The sequence below is a fragment of the Nymphaea colorata genome, chromosome 7, assembly GCF_008831285.2.
Source record: "Nymphaea colorata isolate Beijing-Zhang1983 chromosome 7, ASM883128v2, whole genome shotgun sequence".
NCBI classification, from domain to species: domain Eukaryota; kingdom Viridiplantae; phylum Streptophyta; class Magnoliopsida; order Nymphaeales; family Nymphaeaceae; genus Nymphaea; species Nymphaea colorata.
Window position 1 is genome coordinate 21,122,310 of NC_045144.1, and position 25,445 is coordinate 21,147,754.

Below are 25,445 nucleotides of genomic sequence, written 5' to 3' on the forward strand. Positions count from 1 at the left end.
AGTTCCATTAGTTATGTATTTTGAATTAATTTACTAAGCATGACCCAGTTGAATCAAGATTAATAGTCAGGCAACCGAGTCAACTAGAACCAGATTCATCCAACTTAAGACTCAAATTAGCACCCATTTGGTTCGTAGTTGAATTTGCTTTCCCAATACAGTTACTATTAGATGGGCTTAATTTCCTTTTTCAAGATTCTCTTCTTTGTCTTTTATATCCACACCTCCTTCTTTAGAGGTCAACAGCACACTATTTGAAGGAAATTTAAAAGTTTGGTTATTCATTTGTCTCCAGAGCTGTGTTGGTATTTGTTAAGATACAATACACTCTTCAACTTCAGTACCATGATCTCACTTTCTACTTTCTATAACAGTAGCACCTATCAAAATTATTAAACATATGATGTATTTTATACATGTCCACCTACTCAATCAGTTATGTTATGTATGCCCCAATACTACCACCTTAGTACTTTCACTAACACATCTAAAACTCTTATGCGAATACAAGGCATTTTTCGATTAAATTTAGCAAGATTGGCAGTTAGAACAGGCTTGGTGCAAAATCAATGAGCCCCTAGAAGTTGGTCTTGAAGGAGCCTCGTGATCCAGTTTGACAGCAGTGCCATTATAGGGACATAAACAGGAACATGGACTCTCTCTATTTCTCTCTCTAGATCTTCGCTCATTTATTTTGTGGTCATAGATACGTTGGGAAGGCAAGAGACAGATAAGAGAAAGCGGGGGAGAGATTTGATCGTTTTCCCATTTTTTTACTCCGCGATCATAACATGCAACACTCTTTGCGGCAGGGAATGACACACGGAAACAATAATTTTCTTCCTGCGGCCTTCTGAAAATCTCGCTTTCTTATCAATCAAAGCGAGAATTTTATAAAGAGGAAGCGTCTCTTTGTGCACCAATTAAGAAACAAAGAAAGAGGGTGAAAGTGGAACTTCTACTTTTCTTGTAAACCAAGTGATTTCTTTCGGAAAACCTTCCCGTGGAGCTAGAACCGCGTTAAAAAAGAGGAGAGAATAATTTAAACCCTTGAAAGAAAGGCAGAAAACCTAGAAGAGAATAATTTAACAAAAAGGAACAGAAAAAACAGAGATATTTGGTTCTTTAATTACGACGTACAGATGGTTCTTCCATGTATAAACAAGTAAGCTTGTCTGTGGGAGATGGGGATTATCTAGGAACCCAACCAGCTGCAGAGAGGCAGGTGATCGATGGGAGTCCTTGAAAAACACAAGTAAAAGTTTGTGCTCGTGTCCCCACCGTAGCGGGCAAAAGCTTGAAGGCATCACTTGTTTAGAATAAGAACAAGAGATAAAAGGAGGGAAGGAAGCAATAGGCGCTAAAAAAGTAAAAGGAAAGAGAAAAAGAAATGGAGGTACCGACTAATTCCTGCATGTATGGGCGCAGCAGTGACGGGCTGATGGGATTTTCCGACGGTGGTAGCGCCAAAACCAGCAGTACTACCTCCACAACCCCGCCGATAATGATGTCTCTCATGACCAGACGTGGTGGTGGTGGTGGTGGTGGAAGTGACCGGCTTGACAGCAGCATTCCACAGCCTAACAGCAGCAGCAGCAGCAACAACAACTCCACCTCCAGCGGCAGCATCATGGGCGGAAGCCATGCACCGCCGCCGCTGCTTTCTTCTCCGAGCAACGGCTTCCTCCTCCCCCCTTCTTCTTCTTCGTCCTCCGCCTCCTCTCCCCACTTTCTTCTCCTCCCTCCTCCGGCGCCGTCCCACGACGACCAGAACTGCTATGCCATGGACGACAGCACCGGCTCCCTGAAGGCCAAGATCATGGCCCACCCTCACTACCCACGTCTCTTAACAGCTTATGCCAATTGCCATAAGGTGCAACCGGCCTTTCCTCTCTTCTTTCTTCCTTCCTCCTGTCCCGAAGATATAGAAGACAAGCTAATCTCTGCGTGTGTTTCAGAGAGAGCGGAATATTAGCATCCCCTTTATTGTAGTTTTTAGTTGACCATTTAATTGAGAAATCATTTGTTGCTGTTTTGGTGATGGTGGTGGCGGTGGCGAGGGAAGGTGGGTGCTCCGCCGGAGGTGATAGCGCAATTGGAAGAGGCGTGCGCGTCGGAGCAAGCGGCGAGCGCCGGCAGGGAGGGAGGCAGTATGGGCTGCATCGGCGAGGACCCGGCGCTTGACCAGTTCATGGAGGCCTACTGCGAGATGCTCACCAAGTATGAGCAGGAGCTTACCAAGCCCTTCAAGGAAGCCATGCTCTTCATCAATAAGATTGAGTCTCAGTTCAAGGCCCTCACGCTGTCGTCCTCCCAGCCTGCAGGTAACATCCACCTCTCCCATCTTCCCTCGTCATTCTCCAACCTTCTCCCAAAAAAGACGTATTCAGTAAAGCATGCACGAGCATCAGGCCTGCACACTAGGCTACAAGAGAGAGAGAGATTAATGGAGGAAATATGAACGGTAACCACATCTGGTGTATGTTTCGTTTCTATTTCTGAATTATATGATTCAGTGTCTTATACTACAAGAGGGTAGCTATAAATCTTCCATATTATTTCCTATGGACTCTTTTCTTGGCATGAAAGGTCCATTTTTCTAGCGATATGGCTGGCAAGATGTCGTTCATAAGAAAGAAGAGCTCCGCCAAAAAACAAAAAAAGCAAAGAAAGAAAAACACAATGATGGTCGTGTTTTGTCAAGTGTGGTCGAGAAACATCGTGAAGCGTAATACGATCAGCCCCGTGCTAGCTACATTAATAATCTTACAGGAGAGAAAAATGATCTCAGTATCCAAGTAAAGCAATTAAAGCAGACGTTCCTTCCGGGCTTCCCCATATCAGATACGATTAGTTTATTCCCTTCGTTATCATTAGTACCTTCTAGAATTTGACAGTCCGAGTGACTGGATTTGCTCTCTGGGTATACGTAAAAGGGGCATAGCAGAAAAGAAGGAAACAGAATAACGTTGCTGAAAGAAACGTTCTTCTATTCGTTCTGAGGACGGTGAGAAAAAGCGTCTCTTTAAGTTATGACCAAATATCCCTCTAATCTTCCTGCTACGTAGCATGCGATCATTAATGAACTCTACATCTTCTTTTTCCGCACGCTAAGAAAGAAACTGCAAGCGCCCTTTTCTCGAGAGCTTATGTATCTCTGGTTTTTAGAGGGGAAAAGCTGCCACCGACCTTCAAAATTGGATGTTCAGGTTTAATCGACCTTGACAACAGTTGCACCTTGTTGTTCAGTTAGCTTGTTGAAGTGTTGGTTGTCGACGCTAGTTCTTATTGTTTTCTGTTACAGACGCCTCCTCACATGAACGTGATACAGGTTGAGGAATGAATATTAGTTCTTTGCTGTACATTATTTATTTTCTTTCACTTTCTCTGTCTTTCTTTCTTTCTTTTTTTTTTTTTTGGTAAATTATCTGCGTTCTTCCTAATGGCCAGGTGATTCTAGAGGGCTTAACTTCGTTATGTCCTGACATTTAGTGCTTTCAATGGAAGATTATGTTAGTCTTTGAATAGGATAAATTATTTTGGAGATGAACACTTTCATTCAATGGATATTCAGACTGAAAAGAAATTAAGACGGTTCTGGGGATTGCCCATGTCAAAAATGCACCTAGATGCATTATTCCGTTGTTCTCATGTTAAACAAGAGTTGATTGGTTATATGATTGTTAGCCACTGTGCTTGAATATTTGTCTGCCCCCTGGCTTCGAGCTCCTATTGGAAAGATGATATCAAATTTTGTGAATCTTGGATTCCTAATTAAGCACTTCATTCAGGACATGCTTTTGTTTTCTTCCTTGAAGTTGTGAGCTATTATAGAAGTTCAAATTTATATCATTATAAGGATGTACATGCTTCTGCACACTTAGCTTCATGGTTGCATGGGAGGTCATCGTTAGAGTGGACAGCCTTTTCTTGATATTTATCACCCTCTGATGATGATAGAAATAGTCATTTTTCCACCTATCGTTCTTCTGTTGTCTGGTAGTATTCTTTAGAAAACATTTGACCTAAATTTACACCATTATGCAGAACATGAGTGGGTGTTATCTACAATTTCAGATGCATTTAATTGGTACAGGAGACTAATAATGATGAAGTACTATTGCATCGTCATTGACAGTTCATACTTGATTTTAATCTTTTTAAAACGTCTAGCTTTAGTTGAAAATTTTATTATAAATTGCTATGAAAATTAAGTTTGTATGCCCTTATGAGTTTGAAAGTAGCACAAACTTTCATTCTAAGGTTAGGGTTCTTAGTAATTTTTTGTCCCACGGCTTAACTGTCTCCAGTAAGTTATAATGGTTAATTTCACATGTTTCATATAGAAAAACTTGTGTTTTGTTCTAATTGGACAAATGCAACTGAATCTGCATCCGTGCCTGTTTCTTTGGAACTTTTCTTAGTTGTTACATGAAATGAACCATTTGCCTGCATTACATGAAGTCACTGAGTTTGTCTCCCACAAATAAGCCTGAAGTGATGGTTAACTAGTTGGGAACTTGGCAGAAAGAAAACTTGTTGAATAACCTACTTGTCATTTATTAAGAGGCAAGACAATGATTTTTTTTTAATGATTCATGATGGAGGCATCTTACATGGTGCTTTCATTGCCATTCAATAATTTATGCTCTTTAGATGGAGAACAATAAGAGAAAAGAAAATCGTTTATAGCATCTTAGTGAAAATAGCCCCCTTTTTTCTTGCCAAGCATGTGTTTGAATTTTTTACACTTTTGCTTTTCATGTTAATCATGTTATTCACATCACAGCAGAACCACTAAAATAGGTTATCCTTATATGCCTGTGCTTTTATACGAGTGACACAATTTTGGTCCCTTATTCACCCTGCTGGATGTTTTGCCTCCTACTTTAACAATAAAAAGAGAAAAAAAACGAAATAGAAGAAAATAAGCAACTAACAAATTTAGATGCAATTGGATGCATCAGCCAAAATGTTTTCTTTTCAACGTTTTCGTTAGTCCACAAGATAATGAACTTAGACAAAGTTGAATAGGACATGTGCATGTTTATGTATAGGTGTCTGTGTGTCTATTGCGTATTAAAACATAGTGTTATTTTCCTGAATAGATGCATGACAATAAGCAATTCATGTAAAGAGACATAACACTTAGAAAACATGAATATAAACATTGACACTGCTGATAAGGGAAGGAAGAAAGAACTTAAAAGCTAAGCCTCCTCATACAAAGAAAGATATTCACTTTACAAGTGCCCATGCCAGGCATCGATAACAAGAAAGAATAAAAGTGCAGAAAACAAACAAAAGAAATAACATTCCCTTAATGCCTATGCTTCCCCTAGGGAGCCACTAAAATCAGAGCTATATCCACTAAAGTCCTCCTAAGGATAGAGACTAACTTTGCATGCCTGTGCAGCAAGTTACATTTGATAGTCATCGGAGCTCTGCCTTCAACCATTCTATTCAACCGCCGCAGCCAACTATCTCTGTTAGAGATCGCAGCAATGTTACTAACATCATGTTTTCTCATACCATCAACACCTCCTCTAGAATCTCATCTTCTGGGAAAATCTTATCCCCACGAACCTTTATTAAACGAGACTTCTGAGGGTCACCTATCCCTCTCTTTACTCTATATGCAATTGGTCCGCCATCTTTGTCTCCTGAGAGTATCTGTAGGTTGTCTTCTTTTGTTACAAGGCACTATAAGGTAATTTTCTTCAGCAACCAGCCTGGGTGGTGCATGCCCCTGCTGGTACATTCATTTAGTGATAAAATGAAAATTTTAGAAACTCTGGGTATTATACCTTTTACATTTTCCATGAGTTACATACTGTCTCAAAGGGAAAACAACCATAGCATGCATGCATATGACTATTGAAACCTTCAAACATTTTGTCGTCAAGTGTTTTAACTGGATTACTATCACTTGCCCTCCCCCAATTGTCAATAGCCTTCATGCTTTGACTGCCATGCTGCTGTTTGTCTGGAACTGGTGCAGAAATTTCTAGCAAATTTGCTGTTCCTTTCAGCAATCCATATCTTCATTCCTGCCTGTATGAATTAGTGGACTCGCCTACCTGCATGCATCGATGACCTCATCTGCATTATGAATGAGAATATTTGCTACATGGTCATTAAGCATGCTCAGTTGGGCGTGCTCTTCTATGAACTTTAACTTAACCATAATGTTAGAGTTTTATTACATAATAATTAATAATACAAAATCTTATCTATATCCTTAGGTTGTGCTTATGTGAACTAATTGTACTAACTATTACTCATAACTGTTAAATGATCATCATAGCCATTCTCTGTTTTGCTTCAATTCAAATTTTCATTTAATTATTCTAAGCTCCATGTTCTGTGCTTCTAGATGGTCCTTGGATGTGTGATGATTTATTATGTTTATCTATCTAACCTTCTAATTGTGTTTTCCTTCATGTACATGGATGAACTTGGTCCTGTTATTCTCCTCCTTGTGGTCCTGTTATTCTCCTTCCTTGTGGATGATATATTATCTATCTAACCCTATAGAAATAATATAGCGGGAATGTGCTTATCTACTTCTAATTGTGTCCCGCTTTATTATTTCTATAGGGTTATCTTTTCTTTTGCTTTTTGATAATAATTGTGGCGTCTTCCAAGTAGTTGGGCTATTTAAATGTTGCATGTTCTAATTTGTCGGGTTACAAAATTTTAATTTACAAAATTGTAATTTGTTTGGCTGATTCTTCATGTATAAGGAGAAAGAAGAAAACTTAGCTGTTAATCTCAATATCCTTGCAATGAGCAGAAAATGATTTGCCACCATGTGTCTGTTTGAAGCTTGAAATTTTCTTCTGCCTTTTTGTAAGTTCCTGTTGCCCTTTATTGAGTACCACCTGGACGAGTCTTAGCCTCTTAGGCAACATGCTTGTATCTAACCAAATATTCCTGGATCAGAATAACTTGTTCCTGAGAGGTGATATTTTATATTGCACCATTATGCTGACTAATATACTGTCTCCTAACTCTGGCTAATATACTGTCTTTGATTTTTTATTTACGTAAGCTTCTGTGGAGTAGAAACTAAGTAGTTTAACAGGCAAGGATCAAATAAGAAATCCACCTGCTGTCTGCCTCTGCATCTGTCTCTCTTTGTCTATACCCCCACATTTTATTACACTTTTCTAACCAAGAAGTATGTCTATAAATAGACTTTATGTGATTGTTATTTGGTGAACCAAGTCATCTTTTCACTTGGTTTATCATGTCGTTTACCTGTATCCTATACCCATTTTCACAAGGAAACATCCTTTCATCTGTAAATAAGATGCTTTAGATCCAACTCCATGCATGACGGCCTTGGAGCACACATGTTTTTGTAAACGCTATTGAGGAAGTACATCAATCCTAAACTGTTTTCATTCAATTAATCCTAATTGTTTTATTATCTTACATGATAAAATTGGTTTCTTCCTGATGTCTAGGGGTTACAATGGTCGCAGAAATGCATCAGAATAAGATTTTTACAATTAAAACAGAATGCTAATTACCTTTAGTATTATCTCACTCAATATCCCGAAGTGTGTGGGAGAAGGTACGCAATGATACATCATGTCCTAATGCATTCTCTGCTTATCACGTGTTCCTCTTGGATAACCTAAAAATTTACATTTGTATGGGAAGGCATGTATAGAGGCCATTCAGAGAAGAATCCACGGAGTCAACTGTGTTTTACTTTTGCCTGGATTACCAATGGGAGACTTGTTTTCACACAAAAGCTGAAGTTGGTCTTACTTGCCATTCAGCTTTTCCTTTTGTCGGTGGTGGAGATCCTCCGTTTATCCTGGGCTGTCCTCTGTTAAAGAAAGATTCATCTGGGAGGATTTTCTATTCTCAAGTGTTTGATTTGGTTAGACATCCTTTCTTGCATTAAAATGTGATGATTGTCTGTGTATGGAGTTTTTATTTCAACGGTGCTTTTAACTTTTGATGGTTTCTTCAGAGGTTGGTGGTAGTATCCTACAGTATTGTTTTCTCATAGATTAATTTTTTGATCTGAACAAAACAATATTTTCTGTTGATTTGAACCTTCTACTGCATCTAATGACAACGGGTACAGTGAAAAAAGATCATGCCTAATTTAGTTTTGGCCGGCTTAATTTTTGGCATCATTATTCCAGTAGTTTTATGATCCTCATTATTCCATTTTTTGAATATTAGACTTAGCAATGGCATTTTGGTTTCTTCTATGATTCCGCTTTCCAGGTTTGCTTGCATGGTGCTATGATCTTCATTGTATTGCTAACCAGAGAAATGTAAAAGTTATTCCGACCTGTAAATGGTCGATTGTTAGGAGGCATGTTGACTGCACCAACTAATGACAGTCATGTACATCTTATGTATTGTGCTCATTCATATGTTGCACAGGTTTTAGTGAAGGAGTTGACAGGAACATGTCTGAAGATGAGGTTGATGCAAGTGAAAACCAGATCGATCCCCAGGCTGAGGATAGGGAGCTCAAGGACCAGCTGCTGAAAAGATACAGCGGGTACCTTGGCAGCCTAAAGCAGGAATTTCTCAAGAAGAGGAAGAAGGGGAAGCTGCCAAAGGAGGCAAGGCAGCAGTTACTTGACTGGTGGGGCAGGCACTACAAGTGGCCATATCCGTCGGTATGCACTCAACATGAATGGCCAGCTTCGACTTGGTTTATAATTGCTCAGTGCGCCAACTATTTTTTGTCCTTTGTGGACTGCAGGAATCGCAGAAGCTGGCCTTGGCAGAATCCACAGGACTTGATCAGAAGCAGATTAACAACTGGTTCATCAATCAGCGGAAGCGGCACTGGCGGCCTTCAGAAGAGATGCAACTTGTGGTGATGGATGCTTCTCATCCTCATTACTACATGGATGATATGGCTGCTCACCATTTCCCCATGGATTGCAGTCCCATGCTTCTCTGATGTGTGCCAAGGTTGTTCCAGCAGATGGAACGGGATATCTTCTCTTGGACTATACTGTCTTGGCTTCAGTTTTACCTGCTTTGCATTAGAAACTCGCTATTGCCACACTTTAAGCTATACACATTTCTGTTTAGGGAACTTGGTTTTCTTGCGCTCTCTGTTCATATGCCCATGGGCTATGGTTGTCGCATTTTCAGATTCTGATTGTTGCTTCTTGTCTCTTGTCCGGGCATGCTTGTGCATGGACGAGTAGTTGCAATACCAAGAACTCATCCGGACGATACTACCAATAGTGGCGGTATCTGTGGGCTATTTCTAGTCCGATCCCCTTTGTTGCATTTTTTAAATTCTGATGCTTCTACTGATCTTCGTATCATTATACGTGTATGTTTGTGTTCATGGGTTAATAGTTGCATTACCAGGATCTGATCCGTAAGATTCTGCCAACATTGGCTTTGCCGATGGCTCCTCCGAATCCGTAAGATTCATGGGTTAATTGCATCTTCTGATTCTGGAAGTTCTTTTCGTAGGCTTCATGTCATGTGGTGTGCATGAGTTGCTGCAACAGTGCTGCCAAATTTGGTAGCACCCATGGGCTCTCTTTTGATTCTCCGGTTATCACATTTTCCCGTTAGAATTGTTGCTTTCTCTCATTTTCATCTCTTCTACGTTCTCGAGTGTGTGCATGGCCGGTGAGTTTCTGCAATGTCAGGAACTCTAGTTCATATGTAAAATGCGGGCACTTCCAGGCTTAATCTCATTTTCAAATTTTCTATTGTTGCTGCGCCTGATCTTCTCTCTTACGTGCATGGGGAGTAGCTGCAATGATAGAAACTTTCAATCACACAAATGTTCCAACATTTTGGTGTCACCCATGAGCTGTCCTTGTTTCTTATATGAATGTGTTGTGCACGACTCGTAAATAGAAAAAAATTATCATAAGGCTGACCACGAACAAGGAGGTAACGAGCATATCGTCCATCCAAAAATAACGATGAATCTGATTTTGTAAAAAGGGTAATTCAAATCGCAAATGGAAGAAGCATCTAGTGGTTAATGAATTTAGATACTTAAATCAAAGGTCGCATATACTGAGCCAAGTGTATAATAATGATACTCCTCAAGATAATCATTGGAGGGTGCAAGGGAGGAGATAGTCTCGTTTGGAGTCTTTACTTGCTTTGTTTCCTGAACGTTGTTGGTTCTATTTATTCCATGTCTAGCAGCCCGTAGCTGCAAACGTCATTAACTAGTTCATATGATGCCGCCTCCTTCGTCCCCGTCTTGATTCTCTGGTTCTTGCATCTTCAAGCTGCCAATTGTTTTTTCTTTTGACACTTCTTGTCGAACTCCATGTTTCTTGCATGTGTCTGCATGCATGAGCAGCAGCACTACCAGGACGTCATTCATACGATGGTGCTGATATCGGCGGTACTGTCCTTGATCATCATGTTTCTTAATTGCATTATCGGATTCCAAATGTTGTTGCTTCTCTTGTTCATGATGGCTCTTTTACGTGTATGTGTATGCATCAGCGAGTTTAGTTGCGTGAAGCAGGAAACTCAGTTTGATATACATAAGGCTGACAACATTGCAAATGGCGGCTGAACAAGGTCTAGGAGCCATGATATTTGTGGGGATCAGCATTAGTATCATTTGGTCGATGGCTGGTATGTGGCCGTCGCCGACCGATAAAAAACTAACGCCGGCAATGTTTTTGTGGCAGATGGTGGCTTTGACTGCATGCAATAAAAGGGATCTTTTGAATTAAAGATGTGCTCCGGCGAGTGAGCCATTTACTAAGACACCATTACGGAGAAACTTCGGCAACAGAAACGGCAGGGAAGAAATTAACTTGATTTACACTGTGTTTAGATGGAGGGTCTTCAACTTGACGATGTTTTCCAATTTTTATTTTTTTTATGGCAATGAAAATGTAGAGCTGAAAACAGGTTATCTCAACTTAATCCAAATCTTTAGCATACTACAAAAAAATGGGTAGTTTATTGACGGCCAGAAAACGTTGCTAAAAGAGAAAGCAACATAGTTAAAACTTTAATCGATGTCTAGAAAGGTCATCAATTAAGAAAATGTCAGTGAAAACTGTCACCAACATTTCAGTGGCACACATTGATGAAGATGTTGTGTTGCTGCACGCATCAGTGTAGACATCTTCGGATTGAACCAATTCACTGGGAAGTGGTCGTGTGCTTAGGACTTGGTAAAGCAAGTGCACTACATGGTAAGGCAGTCCACTTCAAAGGCAGTGTGCATTGTAAACCATGTGGTTGCTGTCACTATTTAGTGTGCTGTTACTTTAGACTGTAAAAATATTTTGAAGCATGCTCTAATAAACTATGGGGTCAAGTGCTGAAGCGGGTCATATTCGTTGTACTGTGTATGAAATTTTCGTGCGCTAATTTAATCATGACGAAGAATGACCCTGATTAACTGGAAAAAAAAAAACTTTTGTAGGGATAAAAAAGAAACAGAAAAAAAAATTTGGGATTCGGTAAAACTAAAACTTGTCAGGTCGTACGCGTACATATCATTGTGACCAATATACCATTTTAAATAGCAAAGAAGAGTCTTCCTTTTTTTGTCTCGCTCATGTCGTTATCTCAAACCCCTGTTGTTATCTAATACATATTATTTCAACCTGTGTCAGTATCTCATACCTCTGTCATCATCTCATACCACCTCATTGTCATTATCTCAAATGCTATGAATACAAGAAAATGACAAGGGTATACGATAATGACATGAGTATGATAATGACATGGGTATGACATAATGAGTATGTGACGCTATAAATATGAGCTAATGATAATTATATGAGATAATGATAGGGATAAACAAAAGTATGAGATAATGGCATATGTATGAGATAACAACGTGAATAAAAATATTTGTTGTCTTGTCAGGGCATTAAAGTAAATATGCATATTAATAATAGGGTTTTACTTTTAGTATATGCTTGTGGAAATGGTAAAAAAATAACCACCCTATGCTTCAAACAAATCCGATTCATTTGGAGTGCAAAAAGAAAAAGGACTAGCTGCAACTTAAAAACGTCAAAAGAACATGATTCGGAAAAGGTTAATTAAAAGTTCCACTCTTATGCGGGATAGTCTCATGATTCAGAACTCCAAGGTTCCGGTTTTAGGTGGGATTGGATCATAATTTCTACTTGCAAAATAATTGGAATATTTTAATATTTTTCTGCTTTTTCTAATTCTAACCCTGGAAAAGATGTGATCTATAGGGCTGCTCGAACTGAGATCGACTTTTGAGTTGTAGGGATCCAGAATATATAGGTTGTTAATTTGGACGACTAGAAATAATAATATAAAAATTCTATATATAGGCTTGACATAATACTATATATGTTTGGGTTGACAAATAATACAATTAATGCTGAAACCGTTTATTATCGTCCGATAAGCTCCAAAAACCAAAGATTGTGAATGAAATTATGCAATTAAACGTTCAGTGGTACAACTCTATTCACTAGTGAGCATATCCGCTTGTTCAAATAAGGCCGTAGTGAATACTGAATATATCCGCGTGGGTGGGTCTGGCTAATTAAAATTTCTTATTATCATTGAAATTATATAATTTGATGGACCAATTCCTTTTTTTTCAAAAAAAAAAAGAACGATAATAATATTCCAAAAAATTTCAAGAATTCACGTTGCATCAGACACCTTCTTAGAAAGTAAACAGTGATAGTGAAGATGGTGTAAGCTGGGCCAGACCATAGCTATTTTTTTTGTGATATGTAGTCAAGATTTGATTTCTACAGGCCTTTCTCCTTATATAAAGTCCACATATAGAAGCATGAAATTGTGTATCCAGATTAATATTCTTCGCACTCATTGATAAATTAACATTTACTTAACTTGTATTGGACTGACCATAACCAGAAGTTTAGGGTTCAATATTCTTCCTATTCTCACCTATCTGAAAAAATGCAATTTGTTGAATTGTTGAGGTTTGAGTTCAGTTATTCATATAATCATGATCATGCAATCAGTAGGCATTTAGACCGCAAACAAGAAAAATTGGCGACAATCTGAGATTTGAGAACAGAGATATGCATTCCGCAATCCCAACGTGGTGTCTACAAAGAAGCTTATGGAAGTAACAGAACTAACGTTTTGGTTGGTGGACCTCAACGGAGAAAGAACTAGCTTAATACAAACAAAGAAGAACAAAGAACCCTTATGAAGTGCATTTAGTTCCTTTGGTCAAATGAAACTAAAGCCTTGAAGGCATTCCCCCCGCCACAACCAGAGTTTCACGAGTTATACATGAAGCGTTATCTGATTCAAAAAATGCAGCAGCAGCTGCCATGTCCTCTGTTGTCCCCGGCCTCCTGATTACACATTGTCTTTCTACATCTTTCCTCTGCATGAGAGGTTTATGTTGGTCCTATGTTGCAAAGGCTGCCAAAACTGTCGTCAACTGGATTTAGGGTTTCCTATGAGATGGAGATTTTACGAGCAAACATTCATACAGACACAAGAAAACGATCATCAAAGTCTGGGCATCAGATGGTACTTACAAGTGCTTCATTCACGGTAATGAAATTAGAAAGACGCGTAGGCACAAACCCAGGTGCCAAACAATTAATTCGCGTATATGGAGCCCATTCTGACGAGAGCGCCCGAAAGTAACACTATTTTAATATTAGAAAAAAAATTTAAAAAATGAAAAAAAAATGCTTTATGCCTAAGGAACAAGGAGGTTAACTTATTGTGGAAATTAAACATGGTACAGTATCATGGCTGCCATATTAAATGTAAACAAATGAAGTTATCAGCACAGTAAGTGTAGTTATGAAGTGTGACGAAGTAAACAAGAGGCAATTTTAGGAAGCAGTGGCAAAAGAAGGTGTCGTTCCATGCTAGAAAAAAAGCTTGAAACATGAAATGACTAAAATAATGAGAGGTCGGACACAAGGGTTAACAGCAGTTTGCCATGAGGCCTTGTAATTTCTCATACCTAGGCAGAGCGCACACAAGCCCTAACTAAAGGCAAACAATAGAAAAGGGGGCAGCCATCACCACAACCACAGTGCTGAAGAACCGAGCAGGGTGATTCAGTGGCCACAGGTTAAACGGAACTCAATTGTTGAGTTGTTTGTGCACAGTATATGGTGTTGCTTCGGTTTCATAGATTCCACGCATTCACTAATCAAGCTGGTATCATCCACTTACGACTGAATATGTCATTTAATCAGTTCATCAGACATGTCAATGAGAAACTACTACGAAACTGCTGTTCCCCCACCACCAATGCAACTTCTGCACTCATGAAATGCTCAACTAACCACTGTGAAGAAACCCACTAGAGCTTATCGAGTTCTCTAATGCCAGGAATAAACACCTTAGGTAAATACCATCGTGGCAAGGAAACTTGGATGCTTGTGCTTGGATTATCAAATAGAAGCACTGCTATGTGTAACGGAAAAGAAATCCAAGGCTATCACTATAAGCTCTCATAGCCAAGATAATTTTAAATATAAAATTCAAATTCCCAAAAATTTGCGCCAAACAAGTGCATGCAAGAAGTGCGGTCTTTGTAACTCCATACATGGACATTGATGGTTTAGGATAGGCACCAATTGCAGATACAAGAATAACTGACGCCCCTTTGCTCAAGTAAGGTTGAGCTGCCTTATAAAAGGAAACATAGTAAGTACTGCTTGGAGGAAGTAAGCTATGTTGCTCAAAAATTCACTATAACAAGATTACCTGCAGAAGAAGGATGGAAGCCTTCACATTGACTTCCCAAAGTACCAAATTTCTTAAAGAATAAGAACGAACAACTAAGAGCAAATATCAAATGGTAGCATAACCTGAGCTCTGTAAATGAAGTTAAAACATAGATTAACAACTTTTTTTTGCTCCTTAAGTAGAAAAGAGTCACATACAGCTGTGCTTTCTTTGCCCACTGTCCCATCTGAATCATAGATCAGTAAATCATCCGGAATTTATTTTCATTTATGCACCATTCTTTTAAATACGTCAAGCTGTGTATGGAGATTTTGGATCTCTCTGCCCCTCCCTCATATGAAATATATCGGCTAATATTAAATAATCTTGTGTGGGGAAGCCATGTAGACCGTGTGCAAAAGAAGTTGTAACCCATTTATTCCATGAGAATTCGAACATGATTCTTTTCGTCATGATCCACATGCTACAAGCCTCAGACAAGCCGTCGAATCTCGAATTTTCATTTAAAAAACGTGACCATTGGAGCCTCAAATATTTATAAAAATAATGAGTCATTGGACTTGCAAGGTTGAAAGCTCAATTTTTACAACAAAGGTTGGATGATCCAATAAGTCGGTAAGGGTAGAGTTAGGACCTTTTTCTGATCAGAGGCCAAATAAAAATTGTTGTAAGGTTTATATGATAATTTTTATTTTTGAAAATTTGAGAGGGGCCATAACCTGCTATCGAAAAAGGTTTGGAGACTCGATGGATCCGCCTGCATCAACTATCAAGCCATTGGGAATCGTAAAACAAAAAATAAATGAAAAAAAATAATAACATTAAAAATAAGAAAAAATTGAAAGTATCTAAAAAGATATCTAAAACCGTTTCGTCGCACCCTTGAATTGTTTCTTCACATACCCTTTTTCTTAAAGGTGGAAAAAATGTCTTCATGTGTTTCATTCATTCATGAATTATTTTACAGTTTTAGTCAGTTATTTGTAATAATCTAAATGTTTGATTGATTATTTATAAGACTCTTGCTTTTGTGACATTGAATAGGGAAGCACATGTGGATGTGATGCTTCGAAAAAAAAGAAAATTTCAAGATTAAAGAGGATTCCTTTTTCCCTGTTAGTTACATGTGTTTTTTATTAGCTGGCATTAAAGGTCAGCATCGCCGGACCCTAATTGGATGGGCCATCTCGCTTCGCGCGGCCCCAATACGACATCGGGTAAGGCGAGGCAGGGTCCTTTGGGGGCCATATTACAAGTTTGATTGACATTGTACAGTTATAAGGACAAAGAATTAGTAGAAAGCGGCTATAGGATATCTTCCTAATTATTATAAACTTTTTTATAGCATTTAGATTAACAAGCCCTGTGAAAGCCCATTGAGGCCTGTGAGGGCCGCCATGAGGGTTTAATCAACAGTGACTTTACATGGCGGTAGTCAAGGGAGGCAGGAATGGGTTGATATAAGCAATTTCGTACACACGTCAGTACCTCTATGATTTTTATTATTCATATATAAATTCTTATTAGTAAAAAGAATTTCTAATGGAAAAGAAAACGGCTCGGAGCACAAAAAGAGAGCCATGGAAGAAGAGAAGGAAGGAGCAGAGAGTTCTACCTGAACAGTTTCTTGAATAAGATTGTTCCTCTGTTTCTAGTTCGAAACATCACAAACTGCGCCAATCACAATCACGTCAACTCCTTGAGACATCAGTGCCGCCACGGCTTCATCCACGTTTTTCTGCGGGATCGAATCGGTTGCGAGAATCGTGATCATTCTTCGAGAGGAAATGGATATTAGCTACTTGAAGGAAGAGAATCAAAATTGACGATCATCAAGGAAAATTAACCGGTGATGTGAAATCGCGATCCGAAAAAACCAGAAAGAAAAAGAAACCCGAGATGGTGAGACAATTGAAAGGGAAAAGATCGGCGGTGGGCGGGAAACCTGTTCCCGGGAAGAAACCACGACGCAGGCCCCTCCAAGCCCCTCGAGCAAGACCAAAGCCGATCCCCTGGCTGGACGCCGTCACGGTCCCCACCTTCCCGGTGAATCTCCTCGGCAAAGCCATTGAAGCAGCGCAGAGAGAGACAGAGAGAGAATTCTGGACTCCCAAAGTCCTGGAAGTGTCGTAATTATTAGTGTCTGGCCCCGTGGTACAGTCTTATTTTAAAAAATTTTAAATATTTTTTAAAGTAATTCGAGATGAATTAAATAAAAAATAGAAAAATATAAACCCAAATGGGCAAAGAGCCGAAAGTGATACGTATCGACCGATGCGTTCTATTATAAAGCCGTAATTAACAATATTGGTCTTAATAATTCGTCTTCAAATAAAAAAAAATACAAAAATAAAAGGTCATATTTGAATCTAAGTCTGAAATCTGGTTTCATATTTCGAATCAGATTTCTACATTTATATCTAAATACGAATCCAAATTGTGAACCCAATTTAGTCGATTCAGAGCATTAGATATAAGATATTTCTTTAAAAATAAATCTTATATAAATTCAAATCTGATCATATATTTATATATGTCTGAATCTGAGTTTGAATTCGATCGGATGTCATTACTTAACTCTTGATCCGATCCGATTTCTTAATCAGATATTAAACTTTTTTCCATTTATGATTTTTTTTAAGCGGTTCAATCAGCTATCCCCATTCAAGACACATATGAAATAATCTTATCTGTTGATCTTCTTAAGGTAGATAGTTGAGAGAAATTTAATAAAAAAAAAAAACATTGTTAATTATGTATTTTTTAGATGAGAGAGAGAAATAGGTAGGTATGTGACCCTTAGATGCAAGACCTATAAAAAATCATCTTTAACTATCGGTCTTTTGAAGGCGGATGATTTAAAAAAATAATGAAAAAGAAGCTTTTAATTAATGTTACATGATTGAAATACCTTATCTCCTTGATTTTCTCTCATTGCACCACAGCCAAATATCAAACTTGAGTGCAGAATTTAATTATGAAACTGCATGCCGATTGTAAGTGCAATTAGTAATCTGATTTGAATTTATTTTCCATGTATGAATAAACAGACTTCAATCAATGTTACATCCATAGTCATCATAGCTTGCTCGTTCACCCATTTGTGAGAGAAATTTAATTGGTAATTTAAGAATTATGTTCTTAGTTCAAGCACTTAAATGTAAATTTTCGAATGTTGAGGCTGTCTGTGCAAATCATTAAAAGTAGCGCACGTACTTATAATTTCTTTTATCCCTGGCCAATCAGGTGTGATATTATTTTAACTCCCATCAATTGAAACATATTTAGAAAGATAAAAAATCATAATTTGGATGTTCTTCAATACTAATTATACAACAGATTTGTTAATAAAAGATATCAAGCATGCTTGGGACTAACTGAGTTGAGAAACTAATCCAAAAAAATACTTCATCTTTCATGGTATATCAAAAAGTGTATAACAATTGATTGTTTACTTACTTTCTCTGTGAGAACTGTGAGCAAGTCACCACTTATTTCTTGAACCCTTGTTTCAACTTAAACACACATTCTCTCTCTCTTTATATATATATATATGCCTCATTATTAGGCCATTCTCACGCATTCAATGATCTTTGCATGGGGAAACAAATTTTAAAAATGTTCTAACTAATAAAAAAATTTAAAAAGTATATTTTAACTTTTGTTAAAATTTTGAAACTATAGTTCAGCCTTTATAACAAAAGTTCCTACTTCAACCCTGATGGTATGCACGCCATTGAAATTTGAACCAGCAACTTGACATAACCAAACTACCAGGTCAACCAAATTTCTCAGAACTTATACCACTCTTTTGATTGTTTTATAGGCTTAAATAGAAAGCTCTTATCGTTTGGTGAGTCAATAAGCTTGAATTGGAGGGAAACGTAAAAAAAGAAATAAAGTTCCACTTAATTAAATTGTATTAATTCAAGTAAGTTCACTGTTCTTTTCACCAACACCTTTTTATACATTACGAGATTTTTTTTTTTGTAATTTTTATATTGGAATTTGAGTTAAGAGGTCCAATGTTGTTAATGGGGCTTTATTTTAGAGTTTTCCGGGCGATATCACATTCTGCTCTTTGCCAACATGAATTTGTTTTTTAATCTAAAAATATTTAAAAAACGTTTAAGAATTAAAAAAAAATGAGACAGAAACAAGCAGTTCATAATCTGGTATTAACAAAGCTAACGTTTCGATTGGTGGACATAATACAGCAACAACTTATTTAAAATAAACAAGAAAAGAGAGAGAAAAGAAAAGAACTCTTTTATATTATGAAGTGCATTAGAACTCCTTAGTCAAAATAATCTAAAGTCTGGAAGGCGTTCCCCCAGCCACAACCAAAGTTTCACCAGTTACGTATGAAGCGTCATCTGATGCAAGAAATGCCGCTGCTGCTGCCATGTCCTCTGTTGTCCCGAGCCTGCCGAGCGGACATTTTCCTTCAATCTCTTTTCGCTGCACGAGACATTGATGTTAGTTCTGTGATGAAAAAGCTGCAAAACCAGTTATAATCTGGATCTAGGAGTTCATGTGAGATGGAGAATGAAGGAGCAAACATTGCTTGTGCCCACCATACAGAAAAGAGAATTTTCATAGTCAGGGTTGGTACTTACAATAGCTTCATTTTCAGTAATAAAACCAGCAAAATGAGTAGGCACGAACCCAGGGGCCAAACAATTAATTCGAGTATCTGGAGCCAATTCTGACGAGAGAGCCTGAAAATAAAACATTTCATCATTAGATGCAAAGAAATGCTAGTAACATAAGGAACAGAAAAGCTCCAATACATTTTGGAAAGTAAGCTGTGGACACAACATCAGGGTTGCCCCATGAAATGTAAACAAATGAAAATCAATCAAGAGCACAACTTAACATAGGTCACCCCCTCCTTGAAAACAGTACGTTGGCACTAGATAGACCTTGAAGGCACATTTATAAGGCTTTACTCTTCTACTGCAGAACATTAATCATAATCACAGACCACAATGGAAGAATTTGTGACGGCCTCCAGTGAATGCCGCAGAAACAAAGCATGCAGCAAAAAGCATTAATGTTCAAGCTCTAGATGTTTGAGAAGGAAGAACCAAGAATTCTACAAACTAAAACTTCTCATTTTCTCAAGCACGACATGATTTTTGGTTTCACAGAATTAAGGGAACAAAATTATGTTATTAAAACATTGCTTGTCTATTTTTACAGGTTTATTTCCAAGTGGGTGGCACGTGTAATAGGACTTGAAAGCAAGAAAAAGTTACGGATTACTTATCGTACATTGAACCTTGAAGTACAATGTTACAGGTTACTTATCAAAAAGCAAGAGATCCAAAAAGATATACTTGAAGTGCAATATTCGGAGTCATAACCATATATAAGAGATATCCATGATTAAGCATGGCATGAATGTATATGGTGTTTACAGGTAGGCGGCGCCAGCCCACTCAAGCATACTTATGGCTTACCATGTTTCTGATGCAAAAACTTCAAGCACCATGATGTTCAGATGGTAACTCATGAATGAGAAGATCCAAGTTAACAAGAACGACCACCTAAAATTATCTAAAAATATTGTTGTCCTCACATTGGTGGGAGTTTAACAATGCTTGTTATTGAACGTTGACAGAAGTATGTAATTTTGTGATATCCTCTTCTAGAAGACAAGATACTCCCACTGCAGTGGTTCTTTTGGGGGGAAAAGAAAGCTAAAAGAAGAAGACCACGAACAACCACCTAAAATTATCTATCTCTAGGGGATAAAAATATTGTTGTCTTCAAATTAGTGGGAGCTCTTACAAATGCTTGCACAGTGAACATTGGGAATACTACATAATTTTGTAATATCCTACGCTAGAAGACAAGATAGTCCCCACTGCAGTGGTTCTTTTGGGAAAAAGACAAACAGCTCAAGGAGAGACCAAGTAATGCAACTCTTGGCTGATTGTAGGTACAAAGTGTAATAGAGTACAAAGTGTAATAGAATAAGCAACGAACATGAAATTCTAGGAAGGCAGTGATCAGAAGATTTGTCCTTTCTAATGCTGGAAAGCACGATCACCAAAATAATGAGAGATTTGAGACAAGTTTTAGAGTTCACTTTGACAGGAGACCCCATTCTCATACTCAGCAGAGTCCACACAGCACCAGTCCTATCTAAAGGTAAACAAAGTAAAGGTGAAAGCTATGACCACAAGCACAGTTATGCAGAAACAAGTTAGGTGATTGCAAGGTCACAGAATCAATGGAATTCACTTGTTTTTGCACAGTAAAAATTTACTAATTTAGTGCTTCAGTTTCATGAATTTCATGCATCTTTAAACAGGTATTGTCCACTTAACATAGAACATGCATTCAATGTCATGGATTTACTTATGGTAAAAAGATGCTATCCACTTCAGACAGAACATGTAAATGATGGGAATTTCTCAAAGAACTAACTACTAGCAAACTGCCGTTCCCCTACCAAACCACCATGAAGAGAGCAACTAGAGCATGTTGAGTTCACTAATGCTAGGAACGAACCCCTTCCACTGCAACAGCTGCTAGAGAACATGTCCCCTTCTTTGCTACTACCACCTTCGCATAAAATTGGTACCAAGTGGAGAGACATGCATTTCATATATTCAGAGCATCCCTCTACTCCATATATACCATGCCATGACTTTAATCAATATGCACACAACCCATGATTCAACTTGCTTCTCATTCCACAGTGAAGCAAGGTTGTCTACAGTCAATGGATGTTATCCAAATGTACCAACGAACCAGCCTAGACTGCACGAATGAAGACTTAGAGATCAAACAACTAAAATATGTAAGTACGGTAAAGTATAACACTATAACCTTACTTTGGCTCCTTTCACATATCTTAAGGCTTAAGATGCATTAATCCTATTTTTAGAAGAAAAATGTCTGTAATAGTGTAACTCTCAAGCATTTTCTGTGACAGATGCAGTGTCAAGGTACTTAACCGTTTGAATCAACTTAGAGTCACCTTACCCTGTAGTGTTTCTTAGTCTCATGAAATGTCCATGGCTTTTGTTGCAGTGGAATGACAGAAGGACCTCCTACCTTGAATATCCAGCTCCCCAAGGAGATCAATGCCCTTATCCCGTAGTGGTTCCCGAGTCTCAAGAGAAGTCCATGACTTTCTTGAAGTACAGTGACAGAAAGGCCTGCTACCTTGTATATTTATCTCTAGGTGATCAAATAGTTCATTCACTAGGAGTCTAGGACAAATTTCTCAAGCACGTCAGCTGCCAGATCGACTAACTATCACAAGTATCACAATAATGCAAACTACATGAAAAATCAAAATGTTAAATACTTTTTCCTCATTTTAGAGTTTGGATACATGAACATTCTTAACCTTAATCGTATAATTACAATAGCAGACCTCACATACCATGCTTATGGGAATTGTAACATCCTATAAATAGTTTCCCCAGTTGACAGAATGCATCTTCACATTAGATCTTTTTTCTGAGTCTGAAATTGTAAGGCATAATGGCACATTATGGTTTCTGAAGTGGCTCCTGGATCCTTTCGAGTATGAACTTTTTACTTGTTTTGCAGACATCTTGCCTTGCATTGAGAGCAAGGACTCAAATTAGTCCCTTGCTTGACAATTTACCCAGCTAGGTGTGAAACTTACTGGAGCACCTCTGAGGGTTCCAATAGCAATAGCACACAATCAATTTATACCACCATAAGTTTGTGAAACGTTTCCTAATAAATTAGGCTTAAAGATATTCTCGTTTCAAGAAAGAAAATATCCAAAATTCTCAGTTTGACGGTTGTCATCAGTCAAAATACGTGCCTTCATAAAGGAAAGTCAATACCTACCTGATCCAAAACTGGGGAGTCGTGCCTAGATTGTGAAAATAAGCACTACAATGTGTCAGGCAACAGACTCCAAGGGTAGCAGTATAACCTTTCATGCCCAAGACAATTTTGAGTACAACTGTTCCAAAAAAAACCATGCTCAACAGCTATCCTTACATACCTTAGCCAGTGCAAGAAGTGCAGCCTTTGTAACTCCATACATGGACATTGTTGGAGGTGGATGAAAGGCACTAATTGAAGATATAAGAATAACTGATGATCCTTTGCTTAAGTAAGGTTGAGCAGCCTGAATGGAAACAAATACAACGGCCATATAAACAACGTTGGAAGTAATCTATGTTGCTCAAAAGGATTTATTTCCAATAAGATTACCTGCAGAAGAAGAATGGAAGCTTTTACATTGACCTCCCAAAGTTTATCAAGAATAGACTCCGGCATGTTTAAGATTGCTTCAGTTGATGGATTGGCAGCAGCATTGGAAACAAGTACGTCGATGTGGCCAAATTTCTTAATGAATAAGAAGGAACAAATAAGAGTACATATCAAATGACAGCATAATAAAGAAATCTGAAAGTGAAGTTAAAATATACAAAAAGAAGAATAAACTGATATAGCTTCTTGTATTAAAAGGATGGCACACAAGTGTGAGGTAATCAAACATAGACTTACCCAGTATCTGTTCGCATCATATACCCCTATAAAGAAACTGTCTTTTGGTAGTCATGTGCAGATAAGACAACATCAGGCCACATGGGGACTCAATTTACCTTGCATAAGGTGGGGCTATAGAGAGAGAACGAGAGAGGGAGAGAAACAGGTGAGTACCAGATCCTTAGGTGCTAGACTCATTAGGAACAATCTTGACCATTGATTTTCTCCACATTAACAATTAATAGAAAAAAAAAGGAAGAAATTAAAAATTAAAACTAAATAACTAACATGTCATGTCTTCTTTCCATATAAACTAAATCAATGACCTAGGCAATTTCTTATGGATCTAGGTACATGTAAGGGTCTGGCACCTCTCTCTCTCTCTCTCTCTCTCTCTCTCTCTCTAATGTATTATATTATATTTTATATATATATATATATATATATATATATATATTCTAATTTTTGTCCCTTACCTAAGGGGTCAGGTATGGTCTGGTAGTTACCAATTGCTCTATATATATCTCTATATATATCATATGTGTGTCTATTTGTGTTAAACTATGTGAATTAACAAACAACAAATATGAGCACTGTGGTGGTACATGCAGAGGACTTTCCTTTAACTGGTAGACTCAATTAGCAAAGGGGAGAAGGAATGAGCTAGTTCAGCCTTTTCCTCCTTTTAATAGAATAATAATTTCTTCTTTAACACTGGTGAATTCTGTACAGCAAACGCATCCTATGTCTTGTAAAAAGATTCAGTCCAATATTAATGATTAACACGATCAGGCAGTTAAGGTTCCATTATATATACATCCATAGGGTATTCTAGTGTTAGGTTAGATGGTGTAAAAACTGATTGGAGAAGACAAAAAGAGCGAACTGATTGGCGAATTCTGTCTCATGGAGATACCTGAACGGTTTGTTGAATGAGATTGTTCCTCTGTTTCTCATTTGAAACATGACAAACCACGCCAATCGCATCAATTCCTTGAGATTTCAGAGCCGCCACGGCTTCGTCCACGTTTTTCTGCGGCATATGATCAGTTGAGAGGTCATGATTATTCCGCGGGAGGAAAAGGATGCTAGATATTTGAAGGAAGAGAATCGCAATTCACGATCATCAATGGAAAAAAAAAAAACGGTGATGCGACATCGAGATCTGAAAAACAAAAGAAACCCCAAGAAAGAGAGAGAGAAGAGAAGGGAAAGATCAGCTGTGGGTGGGAAACCTGCTTCCGGGAAGAAACCACGACGGAGGCACCCTCCAATCCCAAGCGTCGAGCAATGCCAAAGCCGATTCCCTGGGTGGACGCGGTCACGATTGCCACCTTCCCGGCAAATCTCCTCGGCAACTCCATTGCAGCAGCAGAAAGGACGAAGCTAGAGGGATCAGAGGACCTTGGTAATTCCTAAGTGCTCGCCTTATTTGGGAAGGTAGCCAATTCTTTCACGCCATGTTTGTATCTCGAATTCTAACGCCCCAATAAATTCGCGGAGCACCTTTTGGGTCTTCGACAAACACTGAAATATGAATTTGCGCCTTTTCTTGACATGTTTGAATTGACTGGGAGAAGGAATACCAGTCTCGCCAGACAGGATTGACAAATCTAATTTGGGGCGAGAGGGAGGAGAATTCAACCGCCCGAGCCACACCTGAAGCCTGCGATTTATCTTGGATTCCCAAGGTTTATTGTTCAAGACTGCGTTTGTGCCTTGTGGGCGAACCTACTGAATCTCCCTATTTGTAGAGCAAGGGGCCACGTAAACACTGGTTCGAATTAAGGCCGAACAACTAGTTGGAAGCTAACTTGAGTTTGACTCGAACTTCCTCATACTCATACAAGTTTCACTTTAAATCTGCTCGTTTAATTAAACAAGTAGAGTTCTAGCTATGGAATGTATGAAGTTCCAGTTGCAAGAACTTAACTGATTTAAACTCAACTTGGCTTAGCCATGCAGTGGAATCGATGAATTACCGAGTCTAGAAAAATTAAGATAATTTTTTTTTCAAATTTTGCTCTACAGCGCGCTGTAGAGCAAATTGTATGTTGATTTGCACACATTGTTATGTTTACATTACATTGTTGGTATGTTACTGCGATCATTTGGAAGAAAAGTTAAGTAAGAACGTAGCATCTTGGAAAAGCAAACTCCTTTCCCATTCACCAAGAATTTGCGCCATTAACCATGCTCTTGCTCAGCTGGTGCCCTGTTGAATGGTGTCCTTCAAACTGAAACTGCACATGGTTAATGTT

At 38.3% G+C, this 25,445-nt stretch overlaps 2 protein-coding genes and 1 long non-coding RNA gene across 3 annotated transcripts; 1 reads left to right on the top strand and 2 right to left on the bottom strand.

Annotated features, from left to right (window-relative positions):
* Window positions 1-1,194: 1,194 nt before the first annotated feature.
* Window positions 1,195-9,270, top strand: LOC116258021 (homeobox protein knotted-1-like LET6). Its single transcript, XM_031635079.1, has 4 exons — window positions 1,195-1,873; window positions 2,066-2,324; window positions 8,416-8,657; window positions 8,744-9,270. Exons 1-4 carry the CDS (start codon window positions 1,391-1,393, stop codon window positions 8,945-8,947), a joined length of 1,188 nt encoding a protein of 395 aa, XP_031490939.1. The 5' UTR covers window positions 1,195-1,390; the 3' UTR covers window positions 8,948-9,270.
* A 4,184-nt stretch (window positions 9,271-13,454) lies between these two features.
* Window positions 13,455-16,797, bottom strand: LOC116258023 (uncharacterized). Its single transcript, XR_004173571.2, has 3 exons — window positions 16,634-16,797; window positions 16,304-16,426; window positions 13,455-14,706 (listed from the first exon to the last, which is right to left on the bottom strand). It is a non-coding gene; the product is annotated as an uncharacterized LOC116258023 (long non-coding RNA).
* Window positions 16,798-18,834: 2,037 nt separating this feature from the next.
* On the bottom strand, window positions 18,835-24,891 carry LOC116257983 (tropinone reductase-like 3). Its single transcript, XM_031635027.2, has 6 exons — window positions 24,420-24,891; window positions 24,101-24,217; window positions 22,906-23,040; window positions 22,694-22,819; window positions 19,308-19,409; window positions 18,835-19,149 (listed from the first exon to the last, which is right to left on the bottom strand). The coding sequence occupies exons 1-6, from the start codon at window positions 24,546-24,548 to the stop codon at window positions 19,000-19,002; spliced, it is 759 nt and encodes a 252-aa protein (XP_031490887.1). The 5' UTR covers window positions 24,549-24,891; the 3' UTR covers window positions 18,835-18,999.
* Window positions 24,892-25,445: the final 554 nt, after the last annotated feature.

Excerpts from the sequence above, each read along its gene's own strand:
- LOC116258021 (XM_031635079.1), top strand. The coding sequence starts at position 1,391 with ATGGAGGTACCGACTAATTCCTGCATGTATGGGCGCAGCAGTGACGGG. Across the intron at positions 1,874-2,065 it reads CTTATGCCAATTGCCATAAG|GTGGGTGCTCCGCCGGAGGT; the intron begins GTGCAACCGGCC and ends TGGCGAGGGAAG. Across the intron at positions 2,325-8,415 it reads GTCGTCCTCCCAGCCTGCAG|GTTTTAGTGAAGGAGTTGAC; the intron begins GTAACATCCACC and ends TATGTTGCACAG.
- LOC116257983 (XM_031635027.2), bottom strand. The coding sequence starts at position 24,548 with ATGGAGTTGCCGAGGAGATTTGCCGGGAAGGTGGCAATCGTGACCGCG. Across the intron at positions 22,820-22,905 it reads CTTCCATTCTTCTTCTGCAG|GCTGCTCAACCTTACTTAAG; the intron begins GTAATCTTATTG and ends GTTTCCATTCAG. Across the intron at positions 19,150-19,307 it reads TTACTGAAAATGAAGCTATT|CGAAAAGAGATTGAAGGAAA; the intron begins GTAAGTACCAAC and ends TGTCTCGTGCAG.